Source organism: Centropristis striata, chromosome 3 (genome assembly GCF_030273125.1).
Source record: "Centropristis striata isolate RG_2023a ecotype Rhode Island chromosome 3, C.striata_1.0, whole genome shotgun sequence".
Classification (NCBI taxonomy): domain Eukaryota; kingdom Metazoa; phylum Chordata; class Actinopteri; order Perciformes; family Serranidae; genus Centropristis; species Centropristis striata.
Genome location: NC_081519.1, coordinates 7,705,849 through 7,728,345, shown reverse-complemented (window position 1 = coordinate 7,728,345; position 22,497 = coordinate 7,705,849). Strand labels below are relative to the sequence as shown.

At 38.8% G+C, this 22,497-nt stretch overlaps 1 protein-coding gene across 1 annotated transcript; it reads left to right on the top strand.

Annotated features, from left to right (window-relative positions):
- Positions 1–848: 848 nt before the first annotated feature.
- dstyk (dual serine/threonine and tyrosine protein kinase) lies at positions 849–21,845 on the top strand. The gene is made up of 14 exons (XM_059329878.1): positions 849–1,964; positions 3,858–4,267; positions 9,603–10,115; positions 10,634–10,829; positions 13,201–13,439; positions 13,917–14,000; positions 14,099–14,275; positions 16,609–16,738; positions 17,337–17,493; positions 18,030–18,162; positions 18,766–18,879; positions 19,409–19,523; positions 19,789–19,923; positions 21,248–21,845. The coding sequence occupies exons 1-14, from the start codon at positions 1,766–1,768 to the stop codon at positions 21,430–21,432; spliced, it is 2,787 nt and encodes a 928-aa protein (XP_059185861.1). The 5' UTR covers positions 849–1,765; the 3' UTR covers positions 21,433–21,845.
- The last annotated feature ends 652 nt before the right edge of the window (positions 21,846–22,497 follow it).

Here is a 22,497-nt window from a genome sequence, read left to right as displayed (position 1 = left end):
TACAAATAAAAAAGTACAGTAACTGAATAAATGTAATTAGTTACATTCCACCACTAAAAAAGAGTTCGTGCACAGAGCTGTTGATGAACTAAAACCAACATTCCTACATTTCCCAGAGCTCATTTAAATATAGCTGTTATGAGGTTGAATTAATAAAAAAAAACACCTAAAGCAGTCAGCTAAATGTAGTGGAGTAGAAATAAAAAGAAGTACAGTATCTGAATAAATGTACTTAGTTACATTCCACCACTGAAAGAGAGTTCATGCACAGAGCTGTTGATGAACTAATGTAACAAGGCTAATATATAATATAAAATTGTACAGAAATATTGCAAATAAGATAGTTATTTAGTTTTCATTTCTTGTATTATAATTTCCCAAAATCTGTATATATAGTTCTTACCTGACATGTTATCCTCTTTAGTCTGCTTGTGCTTGTGTTTCATTAAGCTCCTGTAATCCACGTCATTTTTGTGTGTCCGTTTACTGTATATATACTGCCCGTTTGTAACTGTTGATGGCAGAGGTAAGCTGCATTTCTTTCCTGTGTATGTCCGTTAATTGACCGTTATGCTTAAATGTTGTTTTAAATGTCAAAATCTGTAATATACTTTTGTACATTTGCTTAGGAGCTGAATGAGGGAAGGACTAACTGGAGATTGTTTATTTTAATTGTATCTGTCAGGCTGTGAGAATAAACGGAGATCGCCTCCAAAAGGAAAACTGGTCTGAGCGTCAACTTTACACAACGCAGAGTAGCCTCCACCGGTTACACTAAAACCAACATTCCTACATTTCCCAGACTGCACCGCGTCGCCCCGAACCCCGCCCTTTCCTCTCCCTAACTTTGGCTGTGTCGACTTTCTGTTTTGCAGTGATTTGATTGCTTGGTCTCAGCTATGTGAGTTGGTCCCAGACACCTCGCCCTGCACCACCAGCACGGACTCTCCTCTTCATCTTCCTCATCGTTATCGGAAGAGAAAATAGTTTCATGTAAGGTTGTGTCGCCGTCGCTCCGCAGGGTGGAAGATGTCCGCTGGCTTCTCCGGGCCAGAGCCAGTTTAGGAAGATCTTTTCCCACGGAGTCAGGACCAGTCCGCTCAGGAGAACACCAACGCCGTTTTTCCTGTCGTGCTTAGCTTGTCATTTAGAGGCAACTGTCAAAGTTGGGCCCCCTCTTTAAAACACGGAGCTGCATGGGTGTGAGACTTTGCCCTGGACTGTTTAGGTGGAGTTAGCGGCTATGTGTGTTTGGCCAGGCCAAGGCGAGGACGGAGCGGGGATGCCTTCTGGCTAGCAGCGCTAACGTTATCTGGACCGCAGCTAGGTCGCAAAACACGCATTATTTAGCACGTTGGTCGGCGACATTTCGTCGTGGTGTTGGTATATTCTGATTTTTAAGACACTCCTCCCTCTTTCACCAGTCACACAGTCTGTGGTAACAAGGAAGATGACGAATTAGCGGTTACTTTGTTTGTTTCTGTCCTCCAGTCGTGCTAGTGACTTCCAGCAATATAACAACACAAGCCTATACTTTATTCACTGACACAAAAAACTGCATTTCAGCACTAAAACACTAATGTTAATGTTATTATTTCACACTGCCAGGCAGGTGGGTAGACAAACATGTCTACTAACTAACTAGCACGCACGGAAAAAGGTGTGATACCGGGATTGATTGACATTTGAGCAGCACAACAGAAGACGTACAATTTGTGTGTTTGGCACCTGTTTAACTTTGAGGAGAAGACGGCACAAGAAGACCATGGAGGGAAATGTACAGCAACAGAAAACGACTCCTTTAGCTCGGGAGCTGACGAGGATATTTAACAGCTACAACAAACACACCATACAGCTGAAGAAAAACCTGAAGGAGACTAATGGTTTCTTTCGGGAAATAAGGCAAAACTACAGCAATGCATGTGCATCCACCACAAACTCGGATTCAGCGTATTGCGAGTCAGGTAGGTTTGAACACATGCAGCAGAAACATCCCTGTGGTGCACCTCAATGTCAAAGTGTTTAACCATGTTAAAACAGTGGTCTGTATGTATCCTGTGTTAGAAAGAGCTAACACGTCGTGAGTGATTTTCCCCACCAACAAGTAGACTGAAAAAAAATGCCCTAATTAGGGTAATGGAAAACCAGAGAGATTAAGCTCCTTCTGAAAAGCATAAGTGCACCAAATATGCTGAGATTTCTGCACTGCACTCTAGCTGGCTGAGAGCCTGGGATATCAGACACTCATTCTTTTATTTGCATTGATTGTGCTGTGTGTGTGTTATTTTGGTTTACTTTTAGACTGGACATATTGTCCCCCTGAGTCCATTGAAATGATCATACCACACTCCCCATTTGATATTGTATCACATTTCTTCATTACAGCCACTCCAGATCATCGCTTTATAAAATGCTTTTCACAGCTCCATATATAATCTGGCATCTGTGAACCATTGATTAAATGCACAGAAGTGATGGTTTGACAATAGAATGCCATGTGCTACAGTCACTGGTGGCCTGTACATAGAGAAGGTCAAAATAATTTTCCTCTACATTGAATTAACTATGTTAAGTCAAAGATTAGTCATTATCAACGGGAAAAAAGGGACCATAATGCAGCCTTTCAGGGCAAAGCTTAACACATCTTCACCTACTAAACTGGATTCATTTAGCAAAATGTCTTAGTTACACTTACTCCTCTGGACAAAGATGTGCGTCATATGATGCAGAAGAATCATTCAATAGTTCTTGATCTCATTTTTTGCTAGAGGTTATGCATAGGTCTGCACTGACTGTTTGGTCTTTCCTCTGGGGGGGTACAGGTCTGTCTGAAACAACAGGCTTTAATGTGCCATGTTGGGTCAAGGGGTGAATACTGGTAGGGGAATGCTGAGATTACAGCAACAGTTACAGGAAAACACATGTATGTTAAAAAGAAATGCACTTGTATATGAGTATAAGGTAGGCCAATGTTGTTCTTTCCCGATTGTTATATAACTGCTTTAGACTGTGACTCAGCCTTGCTGAGGATTATGTCTGATACCCTCAGTAATGAGGATGAATTAGGTTTTTTTGTGTGTGCTCCACATCTTAGGGCTGTTTCAGGAAATCATAGCCCAAGGACTAATCTTGGACATAAAAAATTGCATACCTCCATCATTGAACAGGGTTCTTCTGTATAGTCTGGAATGATGATCAGATAAAACGATAATGGGTCACAAAATACCATGTCTCTGCTTACAGTATTTACCAAGAGCTCCAAAAAAGCTAATTGCTGCATGCATGCATGGTCTTTAATGGCCAAAAGGGGGCCACACAACTAGTTGCAAAAATAAGTCTGATTGTATAGAAGTCAATTAGAAGGTGCCCCTACTTCTCACTTGATTTATTACCTCTGTAAACATTTTCTTATTGAGTTTATCGCTGGTTTTAAGTCTTTAATACAGCGCGATATTCTTTTTTTTGAATTATGGTGCCATTTGGAGTAAAATAGACGATAAAGCAGGGTATTCTTTGGGCGCTGTCCATGTTTTCAACTTCGATCGTTGTGTCAATCACAGTGGGGTTTCTTTTCAGTTCAGAAATATTAACTGGAACAGTTTTGGTCACCCAAAAATGTCAATTTTTGCACCTTGCGAACCAAGCTAGCTAGCACTAGCTCATAACTTACACCCTCTCATCCAAATAAAGTCACTTTTGGCTCCAAAAGCCAAGATGGCAAGAGCCACAATGCTGCTCAAGGCTTCAAAATAGTAGTCTGAAAACCAATGGTTGATATCACGGTGGCTACATCCACTGCTTTTATACAGTCTGTCGGTCTAGCTCTCAACCTCCTTTTATTCTGTCTGTTCCCCCAGGCCAGCTCAGCTGCATTTCTTTCCCCACCCATGAGGAAGAGTTTCTGCGCAACACTGTGGGCGCTGCCCCGTACATCCTGGTACTTGGCCAGGACTGTGCTGCCCGCTACCAGCTGCTCAACTGCCTTCTGGGGGAGAGGCTGCTGCCACTGGGCCCCGAGGCCGGAGAGGCTTGTGAAGGAGTCCAGGGTACTGTCTGCAAAAGGCGGAAGCTGTGTTTCACCCATGGGAGACAGACACGGCTCAGCTTAGCACTGCCTGGCCAGTATGAGCTGGTGCACCAGCTGGCGGCAAACTGTGGCCGCTGGGACACAGTACCCCGAGAAGACCTCGAGATCCATGAGGAATGTGAGGACCCGGCCCACAGGCTAGCAGAGCTGGAGATCACCCTGCATCACCCACTGCTACAGGTACACTTTAAATCTCAGGCCGTGGACACAGGGTGAAACTTACTGGATGTACTTTCTCAGCACAGTGTCCTTTCATAGTCTTAGTAAGGAGTTTGATATGAAACCATTTACATGGTTGTCCCTCCTGGCAGTAATTTGTTCCCTCCTTGTGAACTGTGACACTGAAACTCAGAGTTTTAGTCAGTGAAGGTGAGATGAGTACAGTGTATGTAGTTGGATGAAAATTGGGTGTTTTTTTTGACAGAAAGCTCTGAAGCCCTGTGGGCAAGCTTTTGCAAGATTTGACATAAAATGAAGTTGATGACATCAAATGGTGGTATCTGTACTTCCTTGTATTTGAACAGTGGAGATGCTGATTGATGGACGGCATTAAGAGGCTCCAGTTACAGTCATGATAAAGAGAATCTTAGCACGTATGTGGCTGAAGCCGAAACCTTTGCATGGTCCTCTCCATTTTCTTTGAACATATCTGTGAATATCTCACAGATTAATTGGCATGCCAATCATCTGTATAATGTACAGGGCTACACAGTGGTGTAGTGCTTAGCACTTTCACCTCACAGCAGGGTTGAAAGAGGGTCGCAAGAGGGTTGCAGGTTTGAATCCAGCTTGCAGCTCATCTGTGTGGAGTTTGCATTTTCTCCCCATGTTGGTCCTTTCTGGGTACTCTGGCTTCCTTCAACAGTCCAAAAACATGCAGCTTAGATTAAATTGGTGACTCTAAATTGCCCGTTGGAGTGAATGAGAGCATAAATGGTCGTTTGCTTCTATGTGTCAGCCCTGTGATTCTGGTGACCTCTCCAGGGTGTGCCCCACCTCTTGCCTAATGTCAGCTGGGATTGGCTTCAGCTCCCCGCGACGCAAGTTTGGATTATCGGTTAAGAATAATGAATTATTAATAATCTTCAATTCTACAGTAATATGTTTTTCAGTTGTCTTAACAACTTTTTAGAAAGAGGTTTGGAGCAATTTAAGAAACATTAATGGAGAGAAGTAAATTTATTCACGATGCACTTAAATTACCTCTAGTTTTATGTTGTTTTGCAGTTTTATGTGGAGAAAAAAAGTCTGATTTTGCATCTGTTTGTTTAGGCACACTTGATATCACCATGGAAAACCTTTAGTTATGTCATTGATTTACAGTCCTGTCGGTTTATTATTTTTATATTTCCCTGGTAGCCATTAACAAAAGGAAAGATGGAGTTTTTTTACCCTTGTCTCTGAACTAACCTTTGTGTTCACACATGGTTTAGCTCACAAACAGATTACTGAGCAGAGCTGATTATTTCCTTGTTGTTCAGTGTTTACTTTACTAAATTGTTTGCACTACTGTCCAGAAGTGCATTCTTTTCTTTTCCAGTCGCTTTTCTTCTTAGAAAAGATTCACAGGTTACTGTAAGGTTATGTCAAAGGCCTGCTTAGGTTATGTGGACAAAGGAAAACTCGTTGTACACAGTGTTGCGGTCATGCTGGTCTTCAGTCAGTGTAACCTGAAAATCACAATATCTTGTTGGAGTGAATTGATTTAACGTGGTGTATGGATCGTAGTCATTCCTTGTCATGTGTGACACGTGGAAATTAGTCTCTAATCCTTTAGACCAAGGCCCCTTAGCGAGCATCACAGCCTCAGAATCTAGGCCGAGCTCTGCTTCAGGGCAGCCCACTCGCCCAGCCCCCTTACGTAATGCCACTGGTCTGGTGCGATTCACATGACTAGGTCATGTTTAAAAATCCAAAACCCTTTGCTGTGATGAAGTTGCCATAGTTGCCAACTGAACTCTGGTACACTGGTTGATCATGTTGTTCCAGAGACTTTCTTGTTTTTTAATAATATCTAATTATATTTACTTAGGGTTTTGTGTGAGCCGTACGAATACAAAGGACTATTCAGAGGGTTTTTCTGTCCAACATTTCTGTTAAGAATATCTATTTGTACTAATGTTGACACACATTAAACACATGAACATTGCTTGTATCTTAAAAATACATGTTTGAGATTAAAGCGCATCAGTCAGTGTATCTCTTTTTTTAAAATTTTTAAAATATTTTTTTTTGGCCTTTTTTCAAGGCTTTATTTAATAGTGTGAGAGAGAGTGAAAGGGGGAAGACATGCGGGAAAGGGCTCGAACCCGGACCACCCGCTTGCGAAGTCAAAGCCTCTATGGTACGTGCTCTACCAGGTGGGCCGCCGGGGCGCCCCACAGTCAGTGCATCTCATTGGTGTTGTGGAATAGCTTAAAAACATTATTTTAGAGTTAAAGGGGCAACGTGATCACATTGCGACCACATATTTTTAGAAAAGCATTTCAGCTTGTGCTAAAATTGTATGAATTATTCACTGCACAAAGACAGAGACCAACAACACACCAGCAGAATGGAGGCACAGGCAGCGATGTGATGCAGAGTCAAGAGTGAGGTCTGCAGCCTGTAAGTCCCATGTCTGAGTTAGGTACCTTTTTGTGACTCCGATATAATAAGACAGTGGGTGTTGGTTAGAAAGATGTTGTGCAGCAGGTTAGATGTCTCTGTAACACAATACATAAATGACTTTGACATAACGTCAAGCCTGTTACTACTTCACATTCTGTTGATAATTTTAAGTAACTTAAATATAGCCATATCTTACACATTGCCTCTTTAATGTTCTTTAATTGGGTTCAATCTATGGGCTGAACTTCCATGATTCTCTTTGTTGTCCGTTTGTGATAAACAGACTATGTTGTTTATAGTTAATTGTAGCTAATACAATTTAAAAACCTTTAACATGCTGCTTTAACCCATTGATGCCTAAAACTGCCTGTAAAACCTCTGGGCGATTTTAAAATAAGCCCCTAAAACCTGAAGTTTTTCTGGAAATTCAACAGAAGTGTCAACGCTTCTACTAAATAATAGATTTTTCAGCCTCTGTAGCAGATAGAAATTAAATTCAAAAAGTATTTGAGAGCTTATACAAATACGACAAAACGACGTATCCGCTTTCCAGGCTTCAATGGGTTAAGATACACCAGTCTTATATCAGAAAGACACAGAAAAGTGTAATAGATTAGTCCCTGGAAGGAAAAGATTAGTTCTGCTGGAGGTAAAGCCAATCATTTCACACCACTGTCACATTTTCACATGTGACTGAGAGACGAAGGACCTGCAGTCCCTCATTTGTGTCAAAGGGTTTGTCACACTTGAGAGGACCTCAGAGACTTAAAAGCTGTAATAAAACAAAACTTATTACAGATAAGAGACTGAATGACAAACTGATTTCCATGGCCAAATAAAAATTAAATATTCTTAAAATTATGTTAATATTAATTTCAAGGTGTGAACATTGGATTCTCACAATCTAAAGCACGGTGCCTCTCTTTAGGTTTCAGCTGAACGGATAAGAGATTAACATGTTTAAGTTGGGGTAAACAAAGGCACAGAATCTCTCTGCTCACTGTGGTATTCACACAGCCCTGCTATAATCACAGCCACCTGCTTTAGAGGTGCTAATTATCCCTTTCTTCATCCCCAAGTTAACCCCTGATCCCCAACTAAATTTAAGCACCCAAAGGGCATAAAGGGTGCTTTGCTATCACCATGTTTCTAAAATTCTTTTGAAGGACATATTGTTTCATGTTCATTGCGCTATGAATTCACATAAGCACGTCTGCTTGTTAACAAAGGCCTGTTATATTAGCAGTCACCCTTAAAATATGCTAATGGAACAAGACTCTAATTTCTTATTTGTCCATTTGTCTTGATCGTGTTGCTTTGTCAAAGTTTAATGCTAACTTACACTGACGCTACTTGAAAAACAAAAACAAAATTGTAACTTTAAAATAGCCCACAGACATTTTCTTTCAAGGTTGTTATTGAAAACTAACGGCATTAAATCAATTCAAACATTGTATTGATTTTGACTGGTTGTGAGCAAATGTTTGCAGGCTATCTTTGTTCCAAAGAGACTGCTCAGATGGGCTTTGCTCTTGTTTCTTGGAGACAGGACTGACTGTCTCCTTTGTGTAGCTGTTGGTCATTTTTGCCTCTTTTCTCTGGCTGCTTTCCCCCCGTCACAGTCTCCCTCTCAGGCCCACTCTCCGAGACTATTTTTGTTAGACGTTATTTCTCAAGGGTTAAGAAAACCTTTTTACTTGCATAATTTTCCTGCCCTGTCACAGACATTCCCAAGACCACCAAAGATATTTATGAACCATTAGGTTTTCAGAAATAGAAGGAGCATGTGATGTGTGTTGTAGTGTTTTTTCTTGCTTTTGCACTTGAAGCCATTTAAATATCTTCTGCCATAACTATGTTCCAGTTGCCTTGAAGACTTTATACAATAGTGGTTATAGTTTTGCTGTGAAGACCCATTTCTTCATTTTTTGTCATAAGTTCAGTTCATCTAAAGTAGCCTAAATAAGACATATCAGACATATATAAGCATTAACCTGATTATGTTTTCTGATGTTGCCTGAAAACATTAAATCACGATGAGGTCTAAGAATTACTCACAGTGACCAGGACATTTTTCAGACCTGATAAAGAACACAGCAAGAAAAGTAACGTACACCAGGGTTGTAATCATTGGAAGTTGACTTGAGAAGAAGAAGAAACTGTTTCACACTCTGGCCCCATATGAATTAGAGCCTGAGCAATATGGTAAAGTGAAACTGATAAAGATTTAAGAGAGTAAAAAAAAATCAGATTTCCGATATGGTGGCTAATATAGTAACATTTTGAGCTACAATGAAAATGTACCTTTTCTATGTGAATTGTGCATTGATTCTGCACCAATATGAATATGCAAAGGTTGCTTTCTTAAAAAAATATTAACTAGACAACCAATGTATGACATTGTCATAGATTCTAGAAATACACAAGAATATAAAGAATAAATAAATAGCTAAATATACATCAGTACTGTATGTTCATTATCAGTAAATTGCTGACCATTTAAATAAAGAATACATAAAAACAAATGGCATAAACACCATTACTAAATCACCTCAACTGTTTGGATACTTGAGGACAGTTTCCAGAAACTTTAAATACATCACTGACATAACATCACCGTTTTATGTTCAAACAGCAAAAGTGTTAGCATGCAGTTGCCTATCCAGCAGATCAAGAGATGCATCATGGATTTTATTACCTTTAAAGTGCTCAAACTTTACTCTTAAAAAGCTGTGCGAACCATGTGAGCGCTGTCTGCTGGCTGGGTTTTCAGAAGGGTACCTATAAAATGTTTTGTATAATTTGGGTGCACTGGCCTTTCAAAGAACTATATTCCTTAACAATTACCTGTCTATAAACCAGCTTGAAATTAAAGTAACATTTTTGTGTTTTTCTTTTTCCTCAGGAAACGAAGGTCATGGTGGTGCCTTGTCCGAGTGTCCAGCCAATAGAAGAGGCTTTGGAAGACTGCACCCGCAGCGTGATCCCCATCATACTCTACGCCATCAACCAAGACTCCTTAAGCGCAGAGCAGGTGGCGGAGCTCTGGAAGGTCAAAGAGATGCTCCCCTTTCCCATCTGTTTTATTCGGATCCCTGACACCATTCCAGCAGCCTCCCCAGAACCCGGCCGCCGTGCAGAGAAGGAAAAGGAAAAAGAGAGGGAGAAAAGCCCCCTCCATAAGCAGCTACTCTCCCTCGGCTTCCTCAGTAGCCCGACAGGGAACTGCTCCTGTGGCGCCCCTACACAGATACCCACCCCGGGTGCTAAGCCCCAGAGCGTGCTGGGTGAGGCTTTCGAAAGGCTGCATCGGTTGCTGGTGCCTTTTACTCGCCAAGTGCTGCAAAACCAGCAGGTGGAGGCTGCCAACCTGCTTAATGGGGTTCACTGTCGCTGTCTAGATCTTTTCATCAACCAGGTCAGAGGAAGATGCACTGTTCATCTACAGTACAGGCCAAAAGTTTGGACACACCTTCTCATTCAATGTTTTTCCTTTATTTTCATGACTATTGACATTGTAAATTCATCAAAACTATTAATGAACACATGTGGAATTATGTACTTAACAAAAAAGTGTGAAATAACTGAAAACATGTCTTATATTCTAGTAAGCAAAGGGTGGTTACTTTGAGGAATCTAAAATACAAGACATGTTTTCAGTTATTTCACACTTTTTTTGTTAAGTATATAATTCCATATGTGTTTTATTCATAGTTTTGATGCCTTCAGTGAGAATCTACAATGTAAATAGTCATGAAAATAAAGAAAAACACATTGAATGAGATGGGTGTGTCCAAACTTTTGGCCTGTACTGTATATATCTGTGATTGCTATGCTGTTTCTTCTCCAGTTTTTTCCTTTGCATGAACGGCTTTATGTCATTCTGCATAAAAAATCACGACAGACCTTTGTCCTTTCTGCTCCACTTTTCTGCAGGCCTTTGACATGCAGAGGGACCTGCAGATAACGCCGCGCAGGCTGGAGTACACCCGTGAGAAAGAGGGTGAACTCTTCAACTCCCTTATGGCCATCGCTAACCGAAAACAGGAAGAGATGAAGGAGATGATAGTGGAAACGCTGGGCAGCATGAAAGAACAGCTGCTGGAGGATGCTGCCAACCTGGAGTTTACAGGTTAGTGAGTAAAGAAGCTGGATAAATGCTACAAATCAGGCAGGGTTCCTCACATTATATATAATTGATGAAACGCACAGAAAATTATACGATAAAGTTGGTGTACGAATAATGGAACTACTACATTTTCTCCTAACTTTTAACATGTTTACTATTTACCATTTCCATAACTACTGTTTTGAGGAAAATCTAAATTATAGCAACTCTTAAAGAGTAAAAAGGAAAAGCAGAGTTCTGATTACAGTGACGGGATAAGTCTTATTAAGTTTGATTATATCAAAATAGTGATTCTTGTCCATATAATACAAAATAAAAGCCTCAAAAACAACAGCAGGGAAGTAAAATTTAATGCTTTATAGTGTTCAAATAAGGGCTTTGAGATTATTCCTGTAGAGATCACTAAAGCACAAAATGATTATTATTTTGTACTTTTTCGCAACCGGGATCTTTCCATCAGTGTATGTAGTATGTTGTAGTATATATATACCTTTTGATATTAATTGACATTGACATTTTTTTTTTTTTTTTTAACATTATCAGCTGTTACCTTAGTTTATAATGTGGTGTGGTTTTCATGTATTGTCTGCAGAGATGGTTTATACATTTCTGTGTGGTTGTATCTGCTGCTGTGAGGCTTCTTATCATGTATTACAAGTATTAAAAGTTCATACTGAAATGAAATAAGAACTAGTGAGAGTTATACAGTATTTTGTTTGTTGTGAAAAGGCTAGTCTTTATGGCCATGAAGTCATCTGTGACAGTATGTTTGAATTCAGTCCAGAAGTAGACTGACTTTATTATGATAAAGTATTTTTTTCTCTTCAGACAAACCTTACAGTCAGTATCCTGGGGTTGTTTCAAATTTAATTTATTTATTCTAAACAGTGATTTATTCCATTCAATTAGATGAATTGATGAATAGTAGCAGTTCTAGATCTCTACTCCTGAGTTATATGAAGCACTGTATATGAAATAAATAGCAGTGTTTTGTTTTAGATTCTGTAAAGTGGAAAATGTGATTTGCTCTGATAAACCCCAGTGACTTCACATGGGATTACTCAAAAATAAGCATGTTGTTTATTTTGCTCTCAAATTTTCAACTTAATGAGAAAGGATTCCGACTTTATTATTTCTCTATTTAACAAGATGACTGACTCGTGGTAGCCATTCAGATTATTTCATTTTGTTCATTCTTTCTGTCATTCTTTGTGATACTGCCAACGTGTCTCTGAGGGAGAAAAAACAGTCTTGTCTTTACTATCCAGGTCCAGGGTGTTTTAGTCGGCAGTTTGTCACTGTCTTTAGATTCTGTCGTGACCTCTAGACCTGCAGACGGAAGGCTGAGCCAGCTGCGTTTCATAATCTCAAAGACACAAAGTTCTTCAGTGTTTGAGGCGACGGATGTGAGCAGCTGAGTAAAGTCTTTCAATGCTTGTTGTGTTTTGTTTTCTTCTGGTCTCACTTTTCCAAGAGCGGGTTTTCTAGGTGTAGCGAGGTCAAAGCTTGCCATAGTGTCCTTATTTTTCCCATCAATATGCCTCAGGATTTTGGAAAGATGGTCTTTTTTTTTTTTTTTTTTGTTAAATGGTATTCATTTTCAACATAGAGAGAATTTCAGCCATATTCTTTCCTCGCAGTCACATTCCAACATGTCCCATGCTCCAGTGTGATAAAAAAAAAATATATATATTTTATATATATATATATATATATATATATATATATATATATATATATATATATATATATATATATATATATATATATATATATATATATATATATATATATATATATATATATATATATATATATATATATCATTTTTATATATATATTTTATATATATATATATGTATAATTTTTATATATATTATATATATATATATATATATATATATATGTATAATTTTTATATATATTATATATTCAGAGGCCGTAGTGGAAATGTTTTCCTGTATTACGTTATACTGAGAAGTTTCTGTCTGACCCTTTTTATACTGCTGTGGGTTGGCTGAATGACAGAAACCTCTCTCTGTGTAATGCAAAACCACACAGTATTCCAGGTATCCAACTGTGATAAATAAGTACACAGAATATGTGATACAGTGTGTCCCCAAGATGTTTTGCTCATGGACAAACATTTGCTAAGTCTCATTAACTGAATTTAATCTTTTTGTGTTTCATTAGGCAGTGATGACTTGATAGAGTACAACTACTTGTGTTGTGAAATGGCCCTTTGTTGTCATGCTTCAGTACATTACGTTCAGCATCAAAACTATCTCATAATAACATCTGATGGCATTAATTCATCAGGGTTTCTCACACACACTACAAATTAACTCGACAAATTATTTTCTTTGAACTGCAGACATCATTGTAACAACTAATGGAGAACCCGTTACATCGAAGGAGATCAAATCTTGCATCCACCAGATCCAGGAGTTGATAGTGGTTCGTCTGAATCAGGCCGTGGCCAATAAGCTGATCAGTTCTGTGGACTATCTGAGGGAGAGCTTCGTAGGAACTCTGGAGCGATGTCTCAACAGTCTGGAGAAGTCAAACATGGATGTCTCTGTCCACAATATCACTTCCAATCACCTCAAACAGGTGGGCATAGTTTAAAAAACAGGAGGCTTTTTTAGTTCCTTGTACAATATTTTAGATTTTATGTATTTAGTAGGTTTTATTTCACTCTGTAACTTTGCTGAGGGCTATAAAAAGTAAATTATTAAATGCAAAATTTATAACAAAGTGAAACAGAAAGCTGGAGACTTGACTGAGGCTCCAACATAACAATTGTCAGTAATCCAATTCCAAATGTTAAGGAAGTATTTTATTTGTCTACTTTTCATTTAACCTTTTGAGCCTAAGTGTGAACTAACAGAAGGTTTGCAGAAAAGTAAACAAAAAGATAGGGTTCAACGTGGGGTCAGAGACATTTATTAGCAATAAATGGTTTTCCAACAAACACAAGTGACATTTCAGAAAGCAATCAGTGTCAACAACCTCAAGAACAACTGATGACATTAACTGATGTTGCAAACTGTGGATTCTGCTCTATATTTACTTTCTCCCCTGCCACAGTTATTAAATGCTGCCTATCATGTGGAGGTCACCTTTCATTCAGGATCCTCTGTCACGAGACTCTTCTGGGAGCAAATCAAACAGGTCTGTGCCGCACAAGATCAGAGATAAGAGTTTCAAGCCGCATGGTGAATGAATGGTGACTTCTGAAGAAGTGTTCTTACTCTGTGTTTTGCTCTTAGATAATCCACAGGATAACGTTTGTGAACCCTCCCGCCATCACTCCAGAGTGGAAGCGGAAAGTGGCCCAGGACGCCATAGAAAGTCTCAGTGCTGCCAAACTGGCCAGAAGCATCTGCGCCCAGTTCAGAACCCGCCTCAACAGCTCCCATGAGGCCTTTGCAGCATCTCTGCGCCAGGTGAACTTTATCTCTTCTTTGCTATCTTTTTCTTTAATTCCTCATCTCTGCCAATGCCTGGACCACTCTGCTCTATTGTATTCCTTCCTTTGTCTTGAAAAGAATATAACTGAAAACATCAGACCACTAGTGGATGTAAAGTCAAGCTCTGACAGATGAAATCTTCTCCTTGTGAGCTGCTGACAGACCAATCTACAACTCTGATACCAAAGAAGTTGGGACATTGTAATGCATTATTGAAAAGAGAATGCAGCAAATTTAGAATAAGTGAATATATACATCTTGTCGTTGTGCTGTTTAATTGATTGTAAAGGATTTGTAAATAATTGCATTCCCTATTTATAACACAATAAAATGGAGCTGGCTGCACAACTAGTTCTTTTAGTGGACCTGTAATAGTCAGGTGAGATACTGTAGGCCTGAAAGGTGGAGAGAATAAAAACAGGGCTTTGTAAAACGTTAACAACAAAGTGATGTGCCTTAAAACAGCGTTATTTCTAATGGACAACAGGTGGCCACTATTTGCTAAAAGTAGTCCCGTTGATTTATGTCCTCAGTAAATATTTTCCTTATGGGTTTATGGTCTTAATCACTAGTTTTAATTCTTTTTCAGTGCAGCATGATGTTCATTTTATAAATTATGGTCCCATTTAGACTAAAATGGTTGATAAAGCAGGCTATGCTATAGGGTGTGGCTACCAGGGCAACCTGACAATCAGTATAGAAGCTTAGCAATGTGTGTCCATGGCACTGTGTACATTCAAAAAGCTGTGAACTTATTTTTTGTGTGTTTTTTGTTAGAATTTTGACCCTCTCACAGTGTGTTTTCAACTGTACCATTTTGGTCAATTAAAAATGTGTTCAGGGTAAAACAAACTTAAAATATGTTGATTTGTTACTAGTAAGGGCATTTTGTTTCAAAGCTTTTTTTCCACTCACTGTGGCTGATGGCAGGGTTGTGTGCTAGTTATTGTCCAGTAAGAACATATTTATGACAACTGTGTGACAGCTCTGTAATATCTTCAGTTACCATCAGGCTCGTGGTTGAGCCATTTATTCCTCCTCACTTCAATTTCTTTGCCTTTTAAGCTCCAATGTGCAAATAGCTGGGACTCCATCCATGATGTCCCTTACAAATCAGTACCATTCAAATGTCTCTGATGATAATTATCACATGATAGACAGTGTGGGTCACATCACTGAACACATTTCCACGCTTGCTACTTCTTTTCTCCTAATGCAGTTATAGAAATAATTTGATTAATTCTGACAGTAAGAGGAGCTGATTTTAGGTGAATTTGGTGTTCGAGGAATCTGGGCTTTTGATGGTGGATAAATAAATTAAATTAGGACATTTAAGCCCGAGTGATTGATTGCAGTGCAAACAAGTCAGCCGATTTAAAATATCATTATACTTCTGTCACATTCCTGCTGGAAATAGAATCACAAGTGGAGAGACCATGAGTTATAGATAGGAACACTGGTCTGCAGCGTGTTGATAAGCAGGTTGAGTCGAGGAGGTGTGATGGATGTAAATGCAAAGTGTGTTATTATCAGAGTAAAATGAAGCCTTTCTGGTCACACAGGAATTTAAAAGCAGCATATTTTTTCTTTCCTTAAGACAAAGACGCTCAGCACTTTTTCTGATCCCCTGAGTTGCAACGATGTGATGTTAATTGCCAAATAGTGAGTGGGGTATGTTGGGTTTGGTGGTGACGGAACACTCTGGGTCAAATTTCCAGGCCCTGGATTTACTCAGTTTGCTACTGCATGTAAGAGATTCTGGGTAGCAGTCTTAACTTTATTACATTTTAAAAAAGCATGTTACAGCTTGCTACATTCAAACTGCTTATAGGTTATTTACTTCTCATCCAAACACTTGGTTTGGCCATTGTATGAAAAAAAAAAAAGAAGACAAGATACGTAAGAGCCGCAGACTAGGGAGTAAACGTATGCTCGTTCTTATGTTGACTTTAATGTTCCAGCTGAGCACAAAGTACACAGCAGTGATGTGATCTCAACCCTGTGCTATCATCCTCTGGTTAAAAATAAATATGAAATACATCAAAGATAACTGTGGGCCGGGGAACTCTGCATTAACCAGTGTGACGAATGACTATATCGTCACAGAGGTCAATGTCACGGGCACCTCCTGACGTTTTAATGATGGAGTTAAAATAAGAGCTCAAAATGAGTTTTAAAAAGATAAAAGTAAGGCACATTAGGGTTTGGTACAACAGCAAGCTAAATGTTTTTTTTAAATGAAGCCAGTCTTTTAGCAGCTGTTCTTAATGCTAACCATGAGATGTTATGTCATGTGTTGGTGTTTGTAGCTGGAGGAAGGGCACACGGGGCGTCTGGAGCGCACTGAGGACCTGTGGCTGCGTGTGAGGAAGGACCACGCCCCTCGGCTGGCCCGCCTGTCTCTGGAGAGCCGCTCCCTCAGGGACGTGCTGCTGCATGGTGAGTCACCGCAGAATTCTCCCATTGTTCACATGCATGGAGTGAAACTTAAAGTCTGCTCAATGCTGCAAAAACACATACCTTTCTTTAAATTCTGTGAGATGTATATTTTTCACACATGGTTATTTGTGACTGTTATAATTAAATATCTCCACCAGACATGTACAAATAGTCTGCTTTGACAAATATCGTACCTTTCAAGACTTGACAATAAGCAAATCAATTCTGACCGGAGGGAGAAATTGAGTTTTATGAAATCAGTCGTAGTCCCGCCCAACTAATGCATGAATACATATTTGCAAAACTCTTTCTTTTTTCTACTTTTTTTTAAATTCACTTTTTATTGAGGAAATTTTAACATTTTATACAGAACAAAGAACAAGAACAGTTGGGGTGGAGGGTACCAATATCACACAGCGTCATCATTTTCTCCTATCATCATTCTTTGCAGTAGTCGTTGTTAGTTAAATGACAGTTTTATATAAAATCAGAACTTGTAGGCTTAACATATTCTGTCCATTTTGACCAGGTTTTGTAAAATGAGTCTCTTTTTTTCTACTTTAAGGGAAAAAAATGACATGCATTGTTTTTCTGACAGGCAAGCCTAAGCTCGGGCGGGAGTTGGGTCGTGGTCAGTATGGAGTTGTGTACCTATGTGACAGTTGGGGAGGACACTACCCATGCGCCTTAAAGTCCGTGGTACCGCCTGATGATAAACACTGGAACGACCTGGCTTTGGAGTTTCACTACACGAGGTGAGAGTGAAAACATCACACACACACAGAAACCGAGACAGCTGCTTTGGTGTGATCTCAGCAACAATCCTGCTCCTCTGTTCATTTAATTCTTCACACCAAATCGAGGCTAGTACAAATCCTGACTCTCATCACAGCTGGAAGCGCATTTTACTGATGCCAAAGAGATGTTCATGGGAAAGTGTAAACGAAGCAGCTGCATCAAGGGCTGCGTTTATTGTAAATGACAGTTGCCTTATTATGAAAGCCAGACTCCACCCTGTAAATGAAGAAAAAAAAGAAAAAACGCTGTAGCCTGTTAAAGCCTTGAGGCTATTCTGTGCACGTGTCAGCATGTTTAAAGTCTAATTGTTTGATGCTTATCTGCTCCAACTGCAATAAACACAAGGAATGCAGGAACTTGTAAAACTGCTTTAATGTGGACAAACAAGACTTGCATCAATATTTTAGGACATTAAGATAACAAAGTGATATTTTTATGATCATGTAAAATATGTTAATGTACACCCTTCTGCTTTGGATGTGTGTTGCTTCAGGTCCCTGCCCAAGCATGAGCGGCTGGTCGACCTGCATGGCTCTGTGATCGATTATACTTACGGAGGTGGCTCCAGCATCGCTGTGCTGCTCATCATGGAGCGGCTGCACAGAGACCTCTATACAGGCTTAAAGGTGATTTGATTATGCAGAGATTAGAAAGACATGGGTGCAGGGAATCCCTGAAAACACTTTAATTTTGATGTGGTGTGTTCAAGGTTTGACATGTACTTGTATTTGTGAATAATGTGCATGAAACTGCTTGAGATTGTAATTGCATTACTTTCATAATCAACCAATATCTGACTGAATAATTCTCTTTTTAGATGAAGAAATAACTGAAAATGTGCAAAATAAAATTACATTTAAGATTTTATATTGAAATTCTGGTCTACCGATTGTAGTTATTAGTAGTTTATTATTGGCTCAGTCAGGTTATATAATGGCATGCCAAGTCTACTTACAAGTAGGTGGCAAATTTAGAAAAATGTTCATTCAATGTGTCTGATTAAATGTGATGAAGAAGTGAAATAATTGCATTGCGGCATACAGTATGTACTGTTTATACATATGTTATAATTTAATTACCACAGCTGTAAGATGCTGGAAAAACTAGTAAATACACCTTGAAAATGCTTGAAAAGTACCTACACTTGACTATGAAAAAGGTGTAAGAACCTTGAACAATTATGATTTTATAAGTAAAATAATTTTTCTTGCTCTCTCTGTCTCTACCAGGCCGGTTTATCACTGAGGGAGAGACTTCAGATCGCTCTGGATGTGGTGGAGGGGATCCGCTTTCTGCATGGTCAGGGCCTCTTGCACAGAGACATAAAGCTTAAGAATGTTCTGGTAAGTTCAGACCAACTAAAAGTTTAGCATTGAGTCTGTTTTTAGTGATCATGTATGTGTCACTTAAGGGATGCGCTATAAACTGACACATCAACAGGCATAGCATTATTATTTCAGAGTTTTTTAAATCAATATATCTGATGATGATGATGATGATGAGGAGGAGTGCTTTTTCTCCTTTGACATACCAAAATAACTTCCACATAAAAGGACAACTTTCAATGCAAAATCTTTAAAATCTTCTAAAAAAACAGCTTCTATGAGACACTAAACAACAACAAAAAAAAGACCAATCAAGATGCAACTAGCAGCCCAAAGAACCAATAAAACTTTGACATTTTTAAACTGCCTTGTGGCTAGATATAAATGGGATATGATTGTTTTTTTTTCATTCTATTTTGTTGCTAGTTTATATTAAAGATCAGAACAACTACATTAAGTTCTCACAGCATCATCTTATTAAAATATGAAATGTTTTTACTTGCTCTATTATCTAACCGGCTTTACACTCTTTTCATTCCTGCTCCAGTTGGACAAACAAAATCGTGCGAAGATCACAGACCTGGGTTTCTGTAAACCAGAGGCCATGATGTCTGGCAGCATTGTTGGAACGCCCATCCACATGGCTCCAGAGCTGTTTACAGGTACCATCACAGAGCAGTCACACGGTCCATAATTTCATCTTGAATTAACTCCTTTAGTACGGCTTCAAACAGTTTTAATAGGTCAGAACCGTCTGAACTAGCAGCTACGAGTGGTTCACAGATGTTGATGTCACATTCTTAATATATTTACTTGAGATGATTCCCCTGTTGTAAGGGATTTTATCTTATGTCAAAGATTAAACGTGGTTGTGCAAGAGTGTTATTTATCTTGTTAAGGTTTCCATTATGACCCTTTTCCTGACAGGAAAGTACGATAACTCCGTGGATGTTTACGCCTTTGGGATCCTTTTCTGGTACCTCTGCACTGGTTCAGTCAAACTCCCAGAAGCCTTTGAGAAATGCTCCAGTAAAGACCAGCTCTGGAATAATGTTAAAAAAGGTAAACAACTCCTCCAAACCCAGTAGTTTGGTCAGTTACAATAAAAATGTAGTGTTGCCTTTTAGTTGTTAGGAACTTGTTATTTTGGACAGTTGTGGTGATCCAGCATAGTCAGTATTACAGGTGCATCTTAGTAAATTAGAATATCACAGAAAAGTTTATTTATGTCAGTAATTCAATTCAAAAAGTGGAAATAACATTTTATATAGATCCATTACACACAGACTGAAACATTTCATGTCTTAATTAATGAATTGATTTCTAATTATAAAATTCAGTGTCTCAAAAAAATGTTAATATTACAAAAGACCAATTTTAATAAGTATGTTTAATATGGAAATGTTGGCCTCTGAAAAGTATGTCCATCTATATGCACTCACTACTTGGTTGGGGCTATTTGACTTGAACTAGTGTTAATGGACTTTTCCATGATATTCTAATTTATTGAGATGCACCAGCATATAATCATTATACAGTACAGGCCAAAAGTTTGGACACACCTTCTCATTCAATGCGTTTTCTTTATTTTCATGACTATTTACATTGTAGATTCTCACTGAAGGCATCAAAACTATGAATGAACACATATGGAATTGTGTACTTAACAAAAAAAGTGTGAAATAACTGAAAACATGTCTTGTATTTTAGATTCCTCAAAGTAGCCACCCTTTGCTTACTAGAATATAAGACATGTTTTCAGTTATTTCACACTTTTTTGTTAAGTACATAATTCCACACGTGTTCATTAATAGTTTTGATAAATCTACAATGTAAATAGTCATGAAAATAAAGGAAACGCATTGAATGAGAAGGTGTGTCCAAACTTTTGGGCTGTACTGTATATCATAACCCGGTGACACTTTAATGGTTCTCATGTGTTTATGTATATCACTTCCTACTTCTTAAAGAGGAGATGTGCAGAAAGTACACAGTTACACACCAGTTTCAACTGCTTTGTCAGAGATGATGCTGTCCAAGTTACGTGTCATCATGCACACTTTCTCCCACCCACTTTACGACATGCTGCTCAAGCACATTCGCTGCATTCCACCCAAATGCTGCACAGGAAATCATTCCTGCCTGTGGTCATCAAACTTTTTATCTCTCCGTGTCAGACACTCGGTAGACCGGCCCTTGGACTTATTTCACCCCCTTTACGCCCAGAAACATCCTGAACACATCACACTGAAAAGAAAAAAGAAAATGCAGCTCAAATGAAAAACCTTCCTCAGGACATGAAGCCTTGATGTTCACTATCTGACGACTATCTGTTTATTTTGGGTCTCTATATGTGTCGGCTCACTTGTGTCCCTGTCGTCTCCAGGAGCCCGACCCGAGCGGTTGCCCACTTTCGATGAGGAATGCTGGCAGCTGATGGAGGCCTGCTGGAACGGGGATCCTTCCCAGAGGCCCCTGCTCGGCATCGTGGAGCCCAGCCTGCAAAGCATCGTGGTCCGGCTCTGCAACTGCTCGGAACAGAAAAGCAGCAGCCTCGAGGACTCAAACTGAAAGCACTCCAGATAAACTAACACGCGTGTGACAGGGATTCTGATCAGAAAAAGTATTTTTCTTGTATTTATGAAGAACGGAGACGAACAGGTGACAAATGAATAATGTTTGAACTGTCCTCCTTTTGTTGGATTTACATTATTTATGAGGAGTTGATACAAACCACAAGTTTGCAAATATGTGTGTTTTATTGTTTGTGCTTTGTGTATTTGCATGACATCATGCTTTTGTCATAGCTTTCGTGCTAATTGCTACTTGGTCATAGAATTGTTACTAGATGCAAATTGTTTTAAAAGTAGTCCATTTCCAGTGTTATAAAAAATATAAATTTATAAAAGATTAATTTTAGATTGTATTTAAACTGAACATGTCTGCATCTATACACTTTTTTTTAATAAAATGATCTGTTACAACACTATTGTGTCATAAGCATTTTGTTTATCAGAATTTTCTTTTGTTTTTCTATCCTGTAAATCATCTTGTGATGTTGGAAATCACAACTGTTTGAAGTAGTAACACAAGTACAAATATTTTTGTTCAAAACATGAAGCCCTTTCCTTAATGCAAGTACAACTTTTCTTCTTTCATCTTGACTAATCAACAGTTTTGTTAAACAGTTCTTAGTTGTATTGTTACCAAGATGAATATATATATTTATTTTTATGGTTAGGGACCAGTCAATTACTTGCTTATTCATTTGTAGTGAAAGTGATCATTATACACACTCTGCTGATGCTTTGTGAGGGATGTTTAATTAAATCTTGACTGTTTCCATTTCAGAAGCAGCTGGAGCTCAGCAGCTGGACTGATGGGGCTCCTCAGCATGAGGTGGAGGATGGAAAAGGAAACCAGGTGAGCAGCTTTAGCTCCACCTAGTGAGTTTATTATGCCTCATCTCTTTTCTTTGGTGTGCAGTGTAGTAATGAACTTGGGCTTTTTAATGTTTTGATCCTTTTATCCGTGTAATGCATAAGGCTTAAATTAAAATTTAATATACTATGGCGAGCTACGAGCAAGTTATCTAGAGTCCATTCCTCACTCATCAGAGATATAAAAGACGTAAAC

Bases quoted from the DNA above. Each gene is read 5' to 3' on its own strand.
- dstyk (XM_059329878.1), top strand. From the start codon at position 1,766: ATGGAGGGAAATGTACAGCAACAGAAAACGACTCCTTTAGCTCGGGAG. The intron at 10,116-10,633 runs GTCAGAGGAAGA...ACTTTTCTGCAG, and splicing joins TAGATCTTTTCATCAACCAG to GCCTTTGACATGCAGAGGGA. The intron at 18,163-18,765 runs GTGATTTGATTA...TGTCTCTACCAG, and splicing joins ACCTCTATACAGGCTTAAAG to GCCGGTTTATCACTGAGGGA.